The sequence below is a fragment of the Terrapene carolina genome, unplaced genomic scaffold, assembly GCF_002925995.2.
Source record: "Terrapene carolina triunguis isolate 2854851 unplaced genomic scaffold, T_m_triunguis-2.0 Scaffold95, whole genome shotgun sequence".
NCBI classification, from domain to species: Eukaryota; Metazoa; Chordata; order Testudines; family Emydidae; genus Terrapene; species Terrapene triunguis.
The window spans coordinates 30,958,547-30,976,425 of NW_020664446.1; the positions used below are offsets into that span (position 1 = coordinate 30,958,547).

Here is a 17,879-nt window from a genome sequence, read left to right on the forward strand (position 1 = left end):
TGTGTGTGTGTGTGTGTGTGTGTGTGTGTGTGTGTGTGTGTGTGTGTATATCTATCTCACACAAGGGCTTCACCTCGGACTATAAGAAGCTTGGAAGTTTGTTGTACATTTCCATACACAGTGGCCCTTTGGTTCCAGGTTGCAGATATGTGATAAAGTAGAACTCTATATTTTCCCTAACAGGATCCATGTTGTTTTACCTCTTCAGTGCATGTTTAAGAATAACCACAAGCAATTACTGTAAGTATTTCTCTGTGATCAAATGATTAAGTATTGACATGCTCAGCTCTGTAATACACTTTGGTGGCTCTTAGCACCTTCCACTACTTTTTATGATAGAAGATATCATGTTGTTTGTTCTTAGAACCCAAACAGCTTTCATATCAGATTTTAACAGTTTTTTCTGAAGTTTCCACTTCTAGATTTAACATTAATATTGCACCCATTCACTACTAAAATGTGTCATCTGTCATAACTAATCTTAACCTTTTTATTTTCTAAACCAAACCAAAGCCCAATTCTCAAATGAAGACTAACTAGGTCCATCCCATTATTCAGGATTTGAATTTCAAAACATTCAGTACAGCCTTATTTAAGTGGAGGTGTTTTTTTTTTAATTCGGAAAATATGTTTTCATCCTCTCTGAACCTTAACTGAAGAAATTTTGAAGCAATTTGGTGGGGATGCCACACCAAAATAAAATAACACCTTGAATCAAAGACCAAGCATAGAAAAATTCAGCAAGATTTGAACACATGAAAACAGGAGACTATAATGGAAACAGTTGTACAACTTTAACTGTAGTAGAGAGACATTACCAGGTGCCCAATAAAGTATACACAGCAGATGTAAAAGAAGTGTTCCATTATCGATCATACTAAGAAAATTTGTATTAAATGAGTGATTATAATGTAATATCCACAAATTTAAGTTTCTATTGATTCAACAATATGTTGTTGAATCAGGGGGGAGGAATAGCTCAGTGGTTTGAGCATTGGCCTGCTAAACCCAGGGTTGTGTGTTCAATCCTTGAGGGGGCCACTTAGGGATCTGGGGCAAAAATCAGTACTTGGTCCTGCTAGTGAAGGCAGGGGGCTGGACTCGATGACCTTTCAAGGTCCCTTCCAGTTCTAGGAGATAGGATATCTCCATTAATTTAATTTAACAATAAGTTACGATTTAATACACTCTACATTTTAGTTTACCTCTCCTCTCTACATTATATACATATATACACACACACACACACACACACACTGTGTGTGTATGTGTATGTGTATTTATATATACACATATATAAAGTATAAGAACATATTGTAAAAAAATATTACTCATGTCAAAAATTTGTTATGGACACAAACTACTTACTGTTAAGAGCCATAATATTATCTGTTCCTGGATGATGGAAGTTTATTCCCATACGCCCTACAAAGTAAACAGAGATTATTTATTAATATCACATCACACACACAAAAAGGCTAAAATTCGGTATCTTATTTTGAAACTGAATGAATTCCAAAGTTAAATACTGGCATTGCAACAGGTCATGTTATTTGTAATTTCAGTCTGACAGAATGAACATCTAGGTGAACGTAGATTTAAAATATAGAATATATAAAATGGAAGTATAAAAAGTTAAAATACTGTAGATCAAGCAACAAAGCAACTGGAAGAATAAAGCAGACAGTAATAATGATTTTCTAAGAACTCTCTCAATTTGCCTTATGCTTTATACAAGAGACAGAACTTCATTACTCAAGCTCGTACTTACACTTCACTGAAACTGCATCTTTTAGGTTAGCCTTCAAAGTAAGTAGCATAAGTGACCAAATCATTTTAGAAACCCCACAAAATTGCAATGCCAACAAGGAGTTCAGTGTTTTCCATGATAGTTTCCACACAACACTGAGTTCTTCTCTGGATATTCCAATCACTAGAGATTGCAAGGAAGAATCAAAGTAGTGATACTTTGTCCCCAGAGAGAGAGAGGGTCCACAAAAAGTCATCTTGACTTCAAAGAGCAAGAAATAGAAGTTAGCTCTACTTCTGTTAAGATTAATCTTCATCTTCACTTAGAGATTATCTGATTAATGAAATATTAAAACATGCCCTGGGGAAATAACACTGAAAACTTTATTATAGGACTTTCTGAACAAAAAATCCCAGTCAACCGAAAGCTATTATGTGATCTTTTTCCATGCTACGTGAAAGAGAAAAAAAATAAATCAGGAATAGCAGAGTAATTACATCCACTTATAATCAACTTTACTAATGGACTCTTGACTAAGAGTATTGTGGTTCAGTCCATGTTCTGATGTTGCCCTTAGAATTGTGATTAAGTCAGGAAGAGCTAGGTAAAAGGCTAATATTTATCACCTGGTGGGGGGAAAAACCTGATATATTAGGATTTGAAACTGAGAGCTCAACACCTACTCTGCTAAAGGAACAATATAGCCAACTAGTTTCTTTATTATAGATGTCCCTCCCCACTCCTACCCAACGATTCTCAAGATAAAATTAAAACCTCACTCTGTTTTTAGAAAGTGTACCCTGAAAGAAGAATGGAGGACAATCTGTCTGTTTCTCCTCCCATATTTTCAGTTTCTACCTAGAAATGAAAGCCTTCAATCTGAAATCACAGAAGACTATCCTCTTATAATTACTACTCTTAGTGCACAGATGCAACATTCTGTTTCAAGACACTTATGACTTGACTAAGCATTTAAGAAAAAAACAATTTTTTCATAATTAATCATTTAAATTAATTTGGAAAAGCTACAGTAAATAAAGCTACATAATCATAGACACCACAATAGTATAAAGAAAGAAGAAGCACTTCACTTTTTTTGGTAGGGAGTGGCAACACAGAATTTTCACTTTATTTTCCAAATTCCTGAGTCAAAAGTTCTTAGAAGCTCTCCATTAAACTACTTCAGACTCTCCAATTGGAGACAAACTACTAAAGTTCACAGTGTATTCTTATGTTAACCTGATGCTGCAGAAACACTGACACAGCCATTATTTTAGTTAGTGTAAGAATATGAAAAATACTTCTATATTCTTGTCAAAGTTATTACAGTACCCTTTAAGTACATTAATTAGTACAAGGTTACAAATGTTACATACATACCAATCTCTGCCAAATAATACAAGAATTAATTATAGTTATTAGTACTGCAAACCAATTATTTAATTTTTACAATTATGTTTTCAGTTGAAAAAACTGATAATGTTATAAAGAAACTAGAAATTCCAATGCTGATGCAGGAGGTTTGGGTTTTCTCTCCCCCCTCCCCCCCCAATTCTGTTTTTTCTTTGCCAAAGCTGAAATTCTGCTGTTTAACAAGCTACAAAAATAGAATCAAGTGTGAAACATCTGGTTATTTTTTTCAGGCAGTCACTATGCCAGGTGCTGCCTGCATGACATTTTGTCACCTGCCCTTGGCCTGCTATTTTTAAGTTTTCTTTTCAGCTATCTTTCAAGAGTAGCAAAAATGTAGGTTGTACAAGCAAGGAGATATACATGCATTTACTGAGCTAAGTGACCTTGTGGGAAAATTCTCATCATGCCATTGAAGCCCCCCCACCCAAAATTAATAATTTAATTGCCTTAATAAACAGCAAAATAGTGGAAAATTCACTCTTGTATTAATACCATATTAAATATGGGTGATCTAATAAGAATCTATCCCATACAGCTTTGAAAAGACTCAAATAGTGAGTGTCCATTGTATTGCATTAACTGCAAAATATATTATTAAATTATATGGCAAATTACTCAGTGTAAAAATAGTAGGCCAAAAGCAGATGATGAAATGTCACAAGCATTTCAGCATCAACAAAATTTTAATTTTTTGCTATGTACTTAAGTTTATCTTATGCCAAAGTCTTCTGTATAAATCTGCCATCTGAAACCAGGAACATGTTTCAAGGAGAAGATTGTGTTAAAAAGTAGGTATGACTGATTTGGAAAGTCATCAGTTTTGGAGATCAAGTATTATACTTGCACTCCTAAAGAACTATACCACATACCCAGTTATAGTGTCAACACCATGGAATACCAAAACAGCTCCTCTTATTAATTAACTTTGAAAGCAACAGGCAGAAATGCAGCAAGAGAAGTCTGGAACAAAAGATGCTGGAAGTTGAAAATTAGGCATGGACACTCACGTCTCATTCATGTCACATAAAAAAAAGTCTTCTGAAAACTATTTAATCAATATTTGTACTCAAGTCACACCTGCCATTTTCAGTTTGCTAGTCTTAGTTTCACACTTATCTGCATAGTTTCAATTATGTACTTTGCTAGTACATCTGTAATTGGTATATTTAGGCTGCAAAAATTTTATCTGTCTCCATTACAAACAGCTTATTGTCAATCTCTGAATCTTTCCCATGCCATGTGACGTTGCTTAGGGCACAAAAAGGGCTCCTCCCATAGCCCCCTCCCCTCCCCTCATCTATTCTGAGCTGCTCTCTGCAAGTCCTCTGTGTTATGTCTCATAAGTTTTCCCTAAGGACTGTGGATTCTTTTAGTTGGCCCTTTTTACATGTTCCTCCAGCTGCCCAAAGGGACTCCTTCCATGACAGACACTCTGGCATCATTCTTGACACATCCCAGATATTTCCATATTCTTTTCTGGATAACTATGTAGATAAGGAGTTGAACTCTGATGAATCTTGGCATTTGTTATAAATTTATTCCACGTAATACCGGTATTTCCCTGAGGCATTTGCCTTTGAATGCATTTAGACATTTGTCTATACCATTTGTGTTTTTCCAGCTTTCACGTCCATATGTTAAGGTGGAAATAACATTTGAGTTGAAGATTCATAGTTTGGTCTTTAAGTTGTAGATTTTCAATGAACAAATCTTTTTAAGCTGATGAATGCAGCTATCGCCAATTCCTAAATATTATTTCTTCTGGATATCTCTACTATCTTGCACTATCTACTATCTTGCACTGGTAAGGTATGTGAATTGACTCACCTCTTCTATTTCTTTGCCTTCTAACAATATTTGAGTTGGGGTTTGCTGGGTTTCTCATTAGATTTGTTTTTTCACAACTAATTATTAACCCGATTTTTCTTGCAATGCTGGTCTTTTGGACTGCTTGCATGTTGGTTGAGCTGTCAATTAGAAGAGATGTCAGCAAAATCTTAATCTTCTAGTGTACTGTTACTGAACCACACAATGTCTGCATGGTATCCATCTACACTTTTTCTCATAATGGAGTCAATGCCAAACAGGAGAGGTGGGCGAAAGCATCCTTTTTGACACTAGTATCTATATTAAACTATTCACTCAAGTCTGCATGTACTTTAACCATGCATGTTGTACCTTGCTATAAGGTCTTGATATTTTTGTTGGCATACCAGGACACTTCCTGAGTGAATTGTGACTGATACCATCAAATACTTTTATCTAATACATTTATGATTAATTGTTTCTGTCATTTAATGCTCTTTGATGATTATTCTTTGGGTGAAAATCTGGTCAACACATGATTTTCTAGGTAAAAATTCAGCCTGCTCCTCCCTTAGCTTTGCCTCAACTACTTGTGTTTTTTCTGCTTAAGATGATACACTCCCTTCAGTGACAGGCAAAGCCTTCTGCAGTAACACCTCACCAGTTATTGCAGTTACTTGTGTCATCTTTCTTTGGTATTTGACTACAGTATAATGATATTTTTCCATTGTTCTAGAGGCTTTTTCCTAGTCCCATGCTTTGCTGAAAAGTTCAGTGATTTTATCAATGGTTTCATCCTCACATGCTTCAACGCTTCTCTAGTGACTTGGTCTGCAGCTTTCCCAGATTTTAAAACTTTTTCACTGAGTCTTTCACTTCTTTGCTTGTGATATGAGATGTTACAATGTCTAATTCTGGCTATTTAAATTCTTTGACAAAGTTAACAGTTTCTTGTGGAGTTAGAGTGCTTGCCCATCCGTCTCTGCTCTTTTTCTGTTAGAGTCTTTCCTTGTTTATCCTTAACACAGAATCATAGAATATCAGGGTTGGAAGGGATCTCAGGAGATCATCTAGTCCAACCCCCTGCTCAAAGCAGGACCTAACCCCCAACTAACATGGCCCCCAAGCTAGTGTAAACTTGCCGTTTAGAGCCTTGTTGAGTTGGTAAAGTGTTTTATCACCACCTCTTTCAGTAGGCACTCCAGCTTCTTTGACATTGTTGTCTATGCATTTCCTCTTATCTCTTCTTGTGCTACTTTACATGGCTTTATCCTTTATTTCATACAGATTTTTGCCAATGCTTTTTTCTGGAGTATTTTTGAGGAGCTAATGTTTGCTTTAACTTGTTTCCTTTATTTCACAGAGTTCAACGTACCTGCACTTATCCAGTCTTGATGTTTGCTCGTGTGGGAAAAACTACAGTTATTGGCATCTATAGTACTGTCAGGCAAAAAGCACCATGACATATTAATGTTGACTTTTTGTGATGGATCTAAGTCTTGTACCATCTGAAATCTGTTTTTCAGTTCAATTTGAAATTGCTACTGTAATGTCCTGTCTAGTAGGCTTTTGCTGTCAGTTTTCTTGGTTCTTTTGGTGGTTTTGTTTTTCTTAAGTTTGATCTTCAAGCTTGACACACATCAGCTCCTTTGTATGCTCAGACACCCCACAGGGCAGATCTAAATTTCCTTCCAGCACACTGTTGAGTCAATCTGGTTCCTGGTTACTCCCTCTAAGGAATTCCATTTTACTGCCAATTAGGATCCTTGATACTAAGCACAGTTTTATCAGTCTTTCACCATTCTGATTTTGGCAACAAAAGCCATGCTTTCCCACTGCTTTCTCCTCTCTCTTATTACCCCCACCCATGGCACTGAAGTCCCTCATTACTAAACAGATGCCATGTTTGAGAAAATTGTCAGCGTTTGAAGGCAAATTTACAACTGACTTTTTAATATCATCGTAGTTATTTGTTGGTGCAAATATTGTTTGCAGTGTTGTTGTAGTCATGATGGTCCCAGGATATGAGAGAGACAAGGTGGTTGAGGTAATATATTTTTATAGGACCAATTTCTGAGTGGTATGTAGTTGTTAAAGGATTATAGACGGTGAGTCCCCTGGGGATGATGTTTTGTTTCTTGCATTTGCTCAGGAAGTAGAGCTCACTGTTAAGTTTGGCTTCCTTCTTAATGTTGTGGAGTTTCCATTTCAGTATAATATTGCCATTTTAATTTATTGTGTTTGAAACAGCTTTGAGAGATCAGTTGTTAATTAGGTCCCAGTGTATAAGTTATTTTTCTGCTTTGCAAGTCATAATTAAAGCTACTCCTTCAGAGTAACAACCATTTTGAATCCCTGCATATATTAAGACTATTTTCATTTTTGAATTTTTTTCAGCTCCTGGAATCAACAGTTGCTTATTCCAAGGATTTGGAGATTATATTCATCCATTTCCTCCATCACCTGCATGGGTTTGGTGTTAGAGCCATTGGTCTAATGTTCCAGAAAGCTACTTTCATAGTTTGTTTTAGCTTTAGTAAAAAAAAACTTCTCAGAGTCTTGGCTTCCTGGTGGCTTTCACCAAGACTCTCAATTCCTCTTAAGCAAGAGTCCATCACTTTATCATGATGTTTGCTGGAATGGCTATCTTGCTTTATTTCTGTATTTTAACTTTTTTTAAAAAATGAGCACAGGTTGTTGGCCTATCACTCAACCCCCAACCTTGAGGAAGAAAGGACTGCTTTTTGTCTGATCCCTACCCTTTGACCTACCAGCTTAGGTTATCCTAACAGGAGTAAGAACCCCTGTCAGCATAGCTCTCAGAGTAATTGTTGATACTAGTTACAAATTAAGACTGGCAGCAGGCTATCACATTTGGATAGTACTGTACAATGGATCTGCACACCTTAAGAGCTGTAAAAAGTAGAATTTCTTACATTCATAAAACGCCGCCTCATATGCATCAATTCATTTTGTTCAAGAAAGTTAGTACATAATATTATACTATGTATTCAATTAATGTTGTAATACATTACATTCAGAAGGAATGGATAAAAATGATGGTGGCTAAAATTCGATTTCATGACCAATGCTAAATTTATCTTGAAAGCTTCAACATTTGTATTACATAATAGTGATTAATGTAGTTGCCAATACTATAAAAGGGTCCTAAATATGTTTGCATTTGTAAACCTTCTTAGGACAGTGTTAGATAAGAAAAAGTTTTGGTAAAGAAACCTGTGTACCACCTGTTCTTCCTGGTTAAAACTAGGAATTTTTTAGTTTACAATTGCCTAAACAAGAATATATTTTGACTTATCCCATCCCAATGACAGTTGCTTCTTATTTCCTTGGAGTCCATCAAATTTGAAATCAGAAGCCATGTCCCTTAGTAGTAGTGCCCTGCAAAGCCATATTTAAAACTTTGATTTGATTTCCAATCCCAAATCAACTGCTCGCCAGAGAAGCAATGGTTGGGAGTAATATAGAAGTGGCACTCAACCATGGAGAGTGCCTTTATCCTTTTAGCAGGATGAAATTGAAAACCTGACCAGATACCTTTCAAAACCACTTTTTCAGCTGGAAGAATGACAGCTATAGAAGAGTGCCTTGAAGGAAGAAGGAAGATAGAAGGAAGGAGAGCCCTCAGAGCTCCAACAGGCACATAGGTAATTCTCCCTCTCTACCCAGAAATCAAGAGAGTAATTAAAATATAGGCAGCCATGCCACATTTTGATTTCAAAACCATGTATTCTATGTCTTCTAGAAAACAAAGGGGAAAATATCATGGCTTAAAATATGGGGGGGGGAAATCTTTCGAAAATCAAGAGTCCGTTCTCAACTAACATTCATAACCAAAGCAGGGGGGGGGGAAGGTCAGATTGCAGGAAGACCTAAAGGTTAAGAAATCTCCTACATAAATCTGTGCATGTGACTTCAGCTGACTGGATTTAGGTTAATGACTCCACATGTTCCAGCAGAGAAGGGAATTTATTTATTTATTTTAATAATTGCATCTTTACCAGGATACTGTCCAGTTACACAATGACCGGTAATGTAGAAGACTAGGAATAAGGGCAGCCAGATTTTCAGCACATTGTTGCTTATTCAACCTATACACATTTAATACTTACACAGCACTGTACTGTACCAAAATACTGGGCAAAAGAATTACAACAGTAACAGCAGCAATGTTATAGTTAATGGTCTGCTGTATTTCCATAATAAACATTTTAGAGACTTACAAAAATTCAACTCCATTTGGATGCTTTTAAGAGTATCAAGAAGCAGCTATAATTTAAGCACCTATTTCTAACCTACAATGTGTCAACCTAATATGTGCTCACAGAACATGGAGACTACTGTTTACCACAACCAGACATGAGGATCTATTCATCATAGTTGTCATGGTATGCAATCATTTTCTCACTGTACAAATGAACATTATGGTGACCTGCACTGTACATGTCTGACAACCACCAGTTAAGAGAATAGTTTGTATTAATGTGAAGAAGCAGAGGCCAAGACAGTATAAAAGCTTGTTACTGAGTAAATTCTTCTAACTTGCATTGAATAGACAAGAAGATATGCTGTTACTGAGTAGTGAAAGCCAGCATCAAAAGAGAGCAATAAAATATTTATTAACAAGTCACATATTCCTCATAGCCAAAATACTTGTGCTGCTGTTATATAGATGCCACATGCAATATGTGAGGATCTGCAAGCAGCAGAAGTATATTTAGCTCATAGAGGGTCACAGTTTTCATAACATTACTGTATCTAGTACATCAATTTTACAATAAATCCTACTGAATAGGAAAATAAAACAGGAATTATGGCTTCAGTCAAAGGGGATAGGCAAGTCTTCCCTCCACCCCCCATGTACATATCTTATGTGTAGCATCAACACTATGTTAGACATCTTGGTTAAGCTTCTTTTATTCAAAGTTGAAAGAGGGCAAATTCATAACCTTACAAGAGAAAAATTAGCCTCCCCCACAAATATTTTTTAAAATATTGCATAATTTTCTTTATAAGATGCTGGATTTTAAAGTAGGAAGGAGAAAATTGAGTTATCAGAGCTGCAGATGCACATGAAGCCATAAATCAATGAAAGGATGTGGCAGGGAAGATTTTAAAAAGTATCAGTTAATGTCTGCATCCCCAACCTAACAAAGAGACAAATAAAAGACTCAGCATCTAGGGAAACATGTCAGAGAATAGATACACTGGATGTAGGCCAATAAGTGGTAAACATGCTCGTGGCAGTTACATTAGATAAGTTTGATTTTTATTTATTTTTTTTTTTAAGAAGAGGGTTATAAACCCTCAAGCTTCAGGGCAGAACCAGACAACTATATGATTTTATCGGGACGTCTGGTCACCCTAGACTAGATGGACCATTCATTTGATCCAGGAAGGCAATAAGTGTCCACACACAGGTGGAAAAAGAAAAGAAAAAAAGTCCTTTAGCCCAGTGCAAAGATTAAAGGAAACATGTATTTTGTTTCCCTTTGAACAAACTACTGAACTAGCCTCTTTTCCCCCGCCCCCCCCCCCCCCAGTGTCCCTTCTTCATCAATGTTTACAGGAAGGGCACTGGTAGGGTGCGTCAAGGGAATGAGACATTAAGAAGTGGACAGTATGCTGGAATTAGTTTTTCTACAGCAAGTGTTGTGAAGAATTGACCAGTGAATACTATTTTTAGAACTGAGATTCCAACGTAAAACAATTTAGGAACATTCATTTCACTTGAATGGGGAAATTGTGAAATTTAGTGCAACATAAATAAAATTCAGCTCCAGATTGAGAGAACACAAATATATGATCCTGTCTCATTTCCTCTCACCTTCCTTCGGTCATGCCACAAGACTCTAATTTCTTTGCCAAAGCATTCTCCATAGAATTAGAACAGAAAGTAGGCTTCAAGGTAAAAGCCAGCAATTAACTGAAGAGTAGGATGTAAAATTGACTGTCCCTTCTGTGACAGATGCCACTGTACTCACAAAACCTATGAGATTAATTAACAATATAGCCTGGATAAACTAAACAACTTAAATAATTGTACAAGTTGTACATATGACCCCTGTGGAATCACTATAAGGACTAGAGAAGTAATATTGTTGCTATTTATATATTTGTAGATGGATGGAAAGGGAATAACAGTTACATGTACAATTTACAATAATTAGATAGAATTATTCTAGTTGCCATACCAACTACAGAGATTTATTCTCCAATGTTATTCTTGACTATGTTTCAGAAAATACTGAAAGCGAAGATACCACAACATGGCCTTTAAAAATGTATTCAAATCACACTTGTTTTTAAAAGGAGATCAGTCATTTTTTTTGGCTTCTAAAGAGATTTCTAATAAGAAACAAAGTTTTCATCCCTAGAAAAATGTATCTTTGTCTAGAATAACTTCAAATTATAAAACATTAAAACTTTAAAATATTTTTATTGACTGAAATAACACAACATAACAGGAAGGAGAATAAAGATCTGATAAGAGAGAAAAATACCGGTAGTTTATTGTTTGGTAGTTTACATGGGTCCTATTGTATATGGAGGCAAAGGAGGGCTTTGCTACAGAACACTGTCTTAGCTTAGTCTCCACTAACCCAGTAAGCCTTTTAAAAACAGGTAAATCTCTCTATTACCATTGCAAACAATATAGAATTAAATGCACAAGGCAATATTAATGTGATATAGCACTGAAAATTTAGATGAAAGGCAGGACATTCAAAGTTATTAAAGTTTGCTTGGAAAACATCTTGCCTCTGAGTATCTGATGTATATGTAGTCAGAGTCTCAATTCAACAATCACAGACTAACATAAGTATATGGGAAAGTGTTCAGCAAATATTTATTTTGCAATGATGTGCTAAGTGGCAATAGGAAAATAGAAAACAGTGTACATACTATTTCTAAGTTTTCACAAACAGTAAAACCCACCTTAGTAACTATGATTTGAGTGTGTTGTCTCTGCATATTTATACTTGAGGAATATGCCTCCTGGTGCCTGTGAACAGAAGCCTTTTCTTCTGTAAAGCTGAGGCACTTCTTCCAAGGCCCACATATTTAACAGAGCTTATCGCTGCTCTGAGCAATTTTGCCTAGGGAGGATCACTAAAACGGGGTAAGAGGCAACATGGGGAAGACCTAAACTGTATATCCAAGCCAGGCATCTCTTGTACCCAGCACTCTATGGTAATTAAATATGTAATTGTAGATCTTTTGTGAGGTCTTTAACGTGCTGCAGTACCAAACCTTGTCTTGCAAGTCCCCAATAACTAGGGTACAACTGGGGCACTGAGGCATGCACCGTAGGTACTTCATCTGCTAAGGCTGTATGCCTCTAGCACGTGCGGGGTCTCAATATCATTCAACTTGCCTTCATATACCACACTTTTCCTAGAGGCCAGACATCCTGCTTCTGTGGCCCGCTCTTTCTAACTCTCCTCTGAATTGCCACAGATTCTCCTGCTGATGACTTTGCATGTTCCTGAGCACAACAGAGGGAAAAACCAACAACACGGTAGCAGATTCAGCACACCACTCTGCTGACCCATCACTGTTCAGCTGTCTCATCACAGTTGTTTACTATTGCCTCTTCCAATGTTTTTGAGGAGATATCTTCATGAATTGAGGCTGGAAGCCTGAGGATGACACAAGAAGAGAATGTGCGAGCCTTTCTCTTTGACCATGTTGGAAGAGTCAGAAAGACCTAGCTGTGGAATTGATGTCCTTCCATTTTCTCCAGCATCTTGCCCATCTTGAGGCTGAAAAGACTCTTCCCCCCCCCCCTCCTTGAACAGGAGAACTCACATAAGACCAAGCTTTAGATGAAAGGCCTAATTCAAAAAGAGGCAAAAGTATCATTTGAAAGAAATAGCTGATGCCATGAATAGTCTGAAGCAACTTCAACTGCCAGTAGGATGTGGGTGGATACTACATGCTCCTTAGTCACCAGCTCCTTTATCGGCTCCTCAAGAAGGTGGCCCATAAGATTAAATTGGTATCTTGCCCATGACCGAATTTGGCTACTGAAATACCCAAAGTACCCTTCCCTCATCCAAAAGCAAATCTTTTTGGCATCCTTGTCTGATATGATAGCCCAAATTTGTCTTGGAACCGCTCCTCCTTTCATCAGCTCTGACACCATTAATGAGCTAGAAGAAGGGCAGGTTAAGATATATTACCCCCTCTATCCTAGCACCTGATAAAGGCCATCTGCCCTCTTACATCTGGCTGTGAACAAGGCTAATATCAACCAAATATCCTTAGCCATGTCCAGTAGCTCATCATTAATAGGGAGAGCATTTCCTTTTCTTTTAGGATTTTCAGATGTCAAACTCCCAGTTTATCTTTTCCTGGTCAAATAAACATTCCAAATCCAGGTCCCCTGGATATATGTTGTAATAGCCCCGGAAACTTCCTGAAAGTGGTTGTGAAAGAGAAACAGTGACTATATTGTCACAGTTCAGAGAAACTGCAACTGCAAATTTCCACTCAGTGGTTCAGTAAGGATACCCACTCTTGGCTTTCAGCTCCCCAACTGTTTCTCCTCTCAGACGGAGATGCGAGTCTCTCTCCCTTCTGACTGTGGTATTCCCAGACTGGACAGTTCCCCTGCCTTCACTGTGTCCTTTCCTGCACAGACAGGACACCTGCTTACTTTCTCTTCAGAGGCAGGTAACAGTCCAATTGCTACAGATGTAAGGTACCATGTAGCAGTTCCTAAGCAAGCCAACTTTATTCTTAAGGTAAAAAGCATTACAGAGAAAACATATTAAAAAACAATAAAAGAACCTACATGCATGCTAATAAGCTCAGCAGAATTCCTCCCAACTTTCATACTGACTCTGGGAAATGCAGTTTAATACACCACCCTAAGGGCATCCTTTTGATTACAAGTCCATCAGAGCTTCAGCTCAGAACAAGTACATTGTCTTATGAGGCCTCAGTAGGCCAAATCCTTCCAATCGTCCCCTAACCACTGGGGTCCTCCGTGGGCCAGGGATCCTGTCCATTTGCTGGATCGGGAAGAAGGCCTTCAGTTAGTATTAACTATAGTTATTTATCCAAAAGTCTTTTCTTTGTCTCGGTCTCTGGAGAATCCAGTTTGAACTAGTATATGCTTCCCTCCTCCCAGGGGAACTTCAAAGGCTGGTAATGGAGGATGTTCATTAGGATCACTCCTCTGTACTGAAGAACATACACACAGTGCCACAACAGCACATACACAATTGCATTTTAATACAATGTACCTCAAAAGGTATTAACCCTAATTCAATAAGGTTTATCTTAGGCCTGGTCTACACTAGGCTTTTATGTCGAATTTAGCGCCGTTATATCGAATTAACCCTGCACCCGTCCACACCAGGAAGCCATTTAGTTCGACATAGAGCCCTCTTTAAATCGATTTCTGTAATCCTCCCCAACGAGAGGAGTAGCGCTAAATTCGAAATGGCCATATCGAATTAGGCTAGGTGTGGATGGAAATCGACGCTAATAGCTCCGGGAGCTATCCCACAGTGCACCACTCTGTTGACGCTCTGGACAGCAGTCCGAGCTCGGATGCTCTGACCAGCCACACCCCGGGAAAATTTGAATTCCTTTTCCTGTCTGGGCAGTTTGAAGCGCAGTTTCTGTTTGGACACCGTGGCGAGCTCAGCAGCAGTGGCAACGATGCAGAGCGCTCCAGCAGAGATGGCCGTGCAATCCAATAGAAAGAGGGCCCCAGCATGGACGGATCGGGAAGTCTTGGATCTCATCGCTGTGTGGGGAGATGAGTCCGTGCTTTCCGAGCTGCGCTCCAAAAGACGGAATGCAAAGACCTATGAGAAGATCTCTAAAGCCATGGCAGAGAGAGGCTACAGCCGGGATGCAACGCAGTGCCGCGTGAAAATCAAGGAGCTGAGACAAGGCTACCAGAAGACCAAAGAGGCAAACGGACGCTCCGGATCCCAGCCCCACACATCCCGTTTCTACGAGGCACTGCATTCCATCCTAGGTGCGGCCGCCACCACTACCCCACCCCTGACCGTGGACTCTGAGGATGGGATATTGTCCGCGGCCGGTTCCTCAGCGGACGGGGAAGAGGAGGAAGGAGATGAGGAGGACGAGGCAGTAGACAGCGCTTACAATGCTGATTTGCCCGACAGCCAGGAGCTCTTCATCACCCTGACAGAGATCCCCTACCAACCCTCCCCAGCCGTTACCCCAGACACAGATTCAGGGGAAGGATCAAGCAGTAAGTGTTTTAAATATCCAAACATTTATTTACAACATAACTGGCATATTTAAAATATTAACAGTAGCTAAAGTGCTTTAAAACATGTAAACATTTATTTGCAACAAAACAGGAAGATTGAAAATATTAACAGTGGGTAAAGTGCTTCCAAACATGTAAACAGGAAAGTCAAACAAAAGGGGAATCAGTGCAAAGTGTATCATGATTACTCTGTCTTTGGGCGCCTCAATATATAGTCCAAACCATTTTCAAAAAATCTCACAATGTCCGCTTCATGATTATAGTTCCCAAAACCCTGCAGTCATTTGTCCCTCCAAGGGCACCTAAGCCAAGAACTGGTCAATGTAACCGGGGATAGAGGCGACATCCTCCGGGGAGAACTCCTCATACACCTCCTGCAGGTGTTTTTCCAGCCTCAGCAGCAGGTTCCTGGGCAGGGAGAGCTTATTAGGCCCCCCGTGGTAGGACACGTTTCCCTGCCACAACGCCAGCAGGTACTCCGGGATCATGGCCTTGCAGAGCAGCGCAGCAAATGGCCCCGGTTTCTGCAGGGTGTCCCGGAGCATCTTCTCCTTCTGGCTCTCGGAGACCTTCAGGAGGGTGATGTCTGGCATGACTCCCTGCTGTGAATTAGGTAGGGGAAAGTTAGTATTGGGACTGCTTGCCCGTCCCTTTACAGAACTGCAACCGCCGGTTTACAGCCACGCGGTTTACAGCCGCGAGGGGGTGGGACAGGGCCAGAGTTCATGCTTGCAGGATTGCTGCCAGCAGAGACTCGCATTGCTTTCTATGTGAAAGGAGGCCAGTGCCACTCTTAAAGTTTTAAGCGGCCACAAGTCTACGGCTTACCATGTTTGCCATCTAGACAAAGTCCGGTGTCCTGCCCTGCTCCTCAGCTCGCCACAGCAAGACCGCAGGCACTGTAGGCAAGGGCCGAAAATTCGACCTTGTCCTCAGTGCGCGTGTGATAGGTGCTCTGCATGGTCTTGTTCACAGAGCAAGACTATGTTCTCTGTTCACAGATACATTGATCTGTCTCAGGAATTCACTCCCTTTTTCCAATTCCCACAGCCACATCTGCCCAGAGGCTAGCGCACATTAGGAGGAGGAAGAAGAGGACACGGGAAGACATGTTTGCTGAACTAATGGAATGCTCCCGAGCACAGGCAGCCCAGCAGACACAGTGGAGGGAGAACTTGTCCCAAATGCACCGGGCAAACATGGAACGGGAGGAGAGGTGGCGACAGGAGGACAGGCAGGCTACTCAAACGCTGCTTGGACTAATGAGGGAGCAAACGGACACGCTCCGCCGCCTTGTGGATGTTCTGCAGGACCGGAGGCAGGAGGAGAGAGCCCCGCTGCAGTCTCTCTGTAACTGCCCTGCCCCGCCACCAAGTCCCATACCCCCCTCACCCAAAGTCCAAACACGGAGGGGTGGAAGGGGCCGTGAAAAATTTCACTCCACCCCTGCGGACTGCTCTACCACTAGAAGGCTCTCATTCCCCAAAATTTGAAAAGTCCTTTCCTACCCGCCTCACACAAGACCCCGTCCAAGTTTCACCCCCCCGTTCCATGTGCGGTTGTTAATAAAGAATACGTTTCTGTTCATTTCTGTTTCCATCCTCTTCTTTTGGAGGGGAGTCTGTCTGAAGGGTGGGGAAGGGGCTTGGTCATTGGACAGGACAGTCACCTTTAGCAGGGGGCAGGTGCAGCAGCAGGGCACATATACAGTGCAGTGACTAGTTATCCTGGTTAGTCAGGGAGGTGGTTTTCATGTTCTGTGTGGTGGGGGGGTGGTGTTGCTCTGTGACTTGGTGGCGGGGGAGGGCAGTTACAGATCTTATGCAGCGGTCCTTACCCTGCATCACAGAGCCGCGCAGCAGGGGATCTGTAACCCTCCTCCCCCTGCAAGACAGTCACATAGCCGACACGTACACGCAGTCCCGGCCAGGAGGGCTGGCAGGCTCCGTTGAAACAACCAGTCCACCACCGCGGAGCCTGTCATTCCTGGAGTTTAGAAGCATCATTTGCATCACAACCCTAAACCCGCCCCCCGCCACAGTCTGCGTCCCAGGTTTAAAACATTCCCGCGAAAACAGTAATAAAGACAACGGTGTCCATTAACAAAACAGAACAGATTTTATTTTTTGGAAAGGGGGTGAAGGGGGTATGTAAGTGGAGAGGATAGTCGACGGCAACTGGGTAAAGAAACGGGGGCAAGTTCTGCCTCTGTGTCCACAAACTTAAAAGTCTCTGGGTACCCTGCTCAGCCTTGAAACTGGCTTTCAAAGCCTCCCGGATGCACAGCGCGTCCCGCTGGGCTCTTCTAATCGCCCGGCTGTCTGGCTGGGCGTAATCAGCAGCCAGGCTATTTGCCTCAACCTCCCACCCCGCCATAAAGGTCTCCCCCTTGCTCTCACACAGATTGTGGAGCACACAGCAAGCTGCAATAACGATGGGGATATTGGTTTCGCTGAGATCACAGCGAGTGAGTAAGCTTCTCCATCTCCCTTTGAGACGGCCAAAAGCACACTCCACCACCATTCTGCACTTGCTCAGCCGGTAGTTGAAGAGTTCTTTTTCTGTGTCCAGGGCGCCAGTATAGGGCTTCATGAGCCAGGGCATTAGCGGGTAGGCTGGGTCCCCGAGGAT

General features: G+C 40.4%; 1 protein-coding gene across 1 annotated transcript in view; it reads right to left on the bottom strand.

Annotated features, from left to right (window-relative positions):
- Nucleotides 1-17,879, bottom strand: part of CPEB3 (cytoplasmic polyadenylation element binding protein 3) — a 154,069-nt gene that overhangs the window by 82,207 nt on the left and 53,983 nt on the right. The window contains exon 4 of the mRNA XM_024199007.1: nt 1,369-1,425. Coding sequence (XP_024054775.1) covers nt 1,369-1,425 — 57 coding nt within the window. The remainder of the gene's footprint in view (nt 1-1,368; nt 1,426-17,879) is intronic.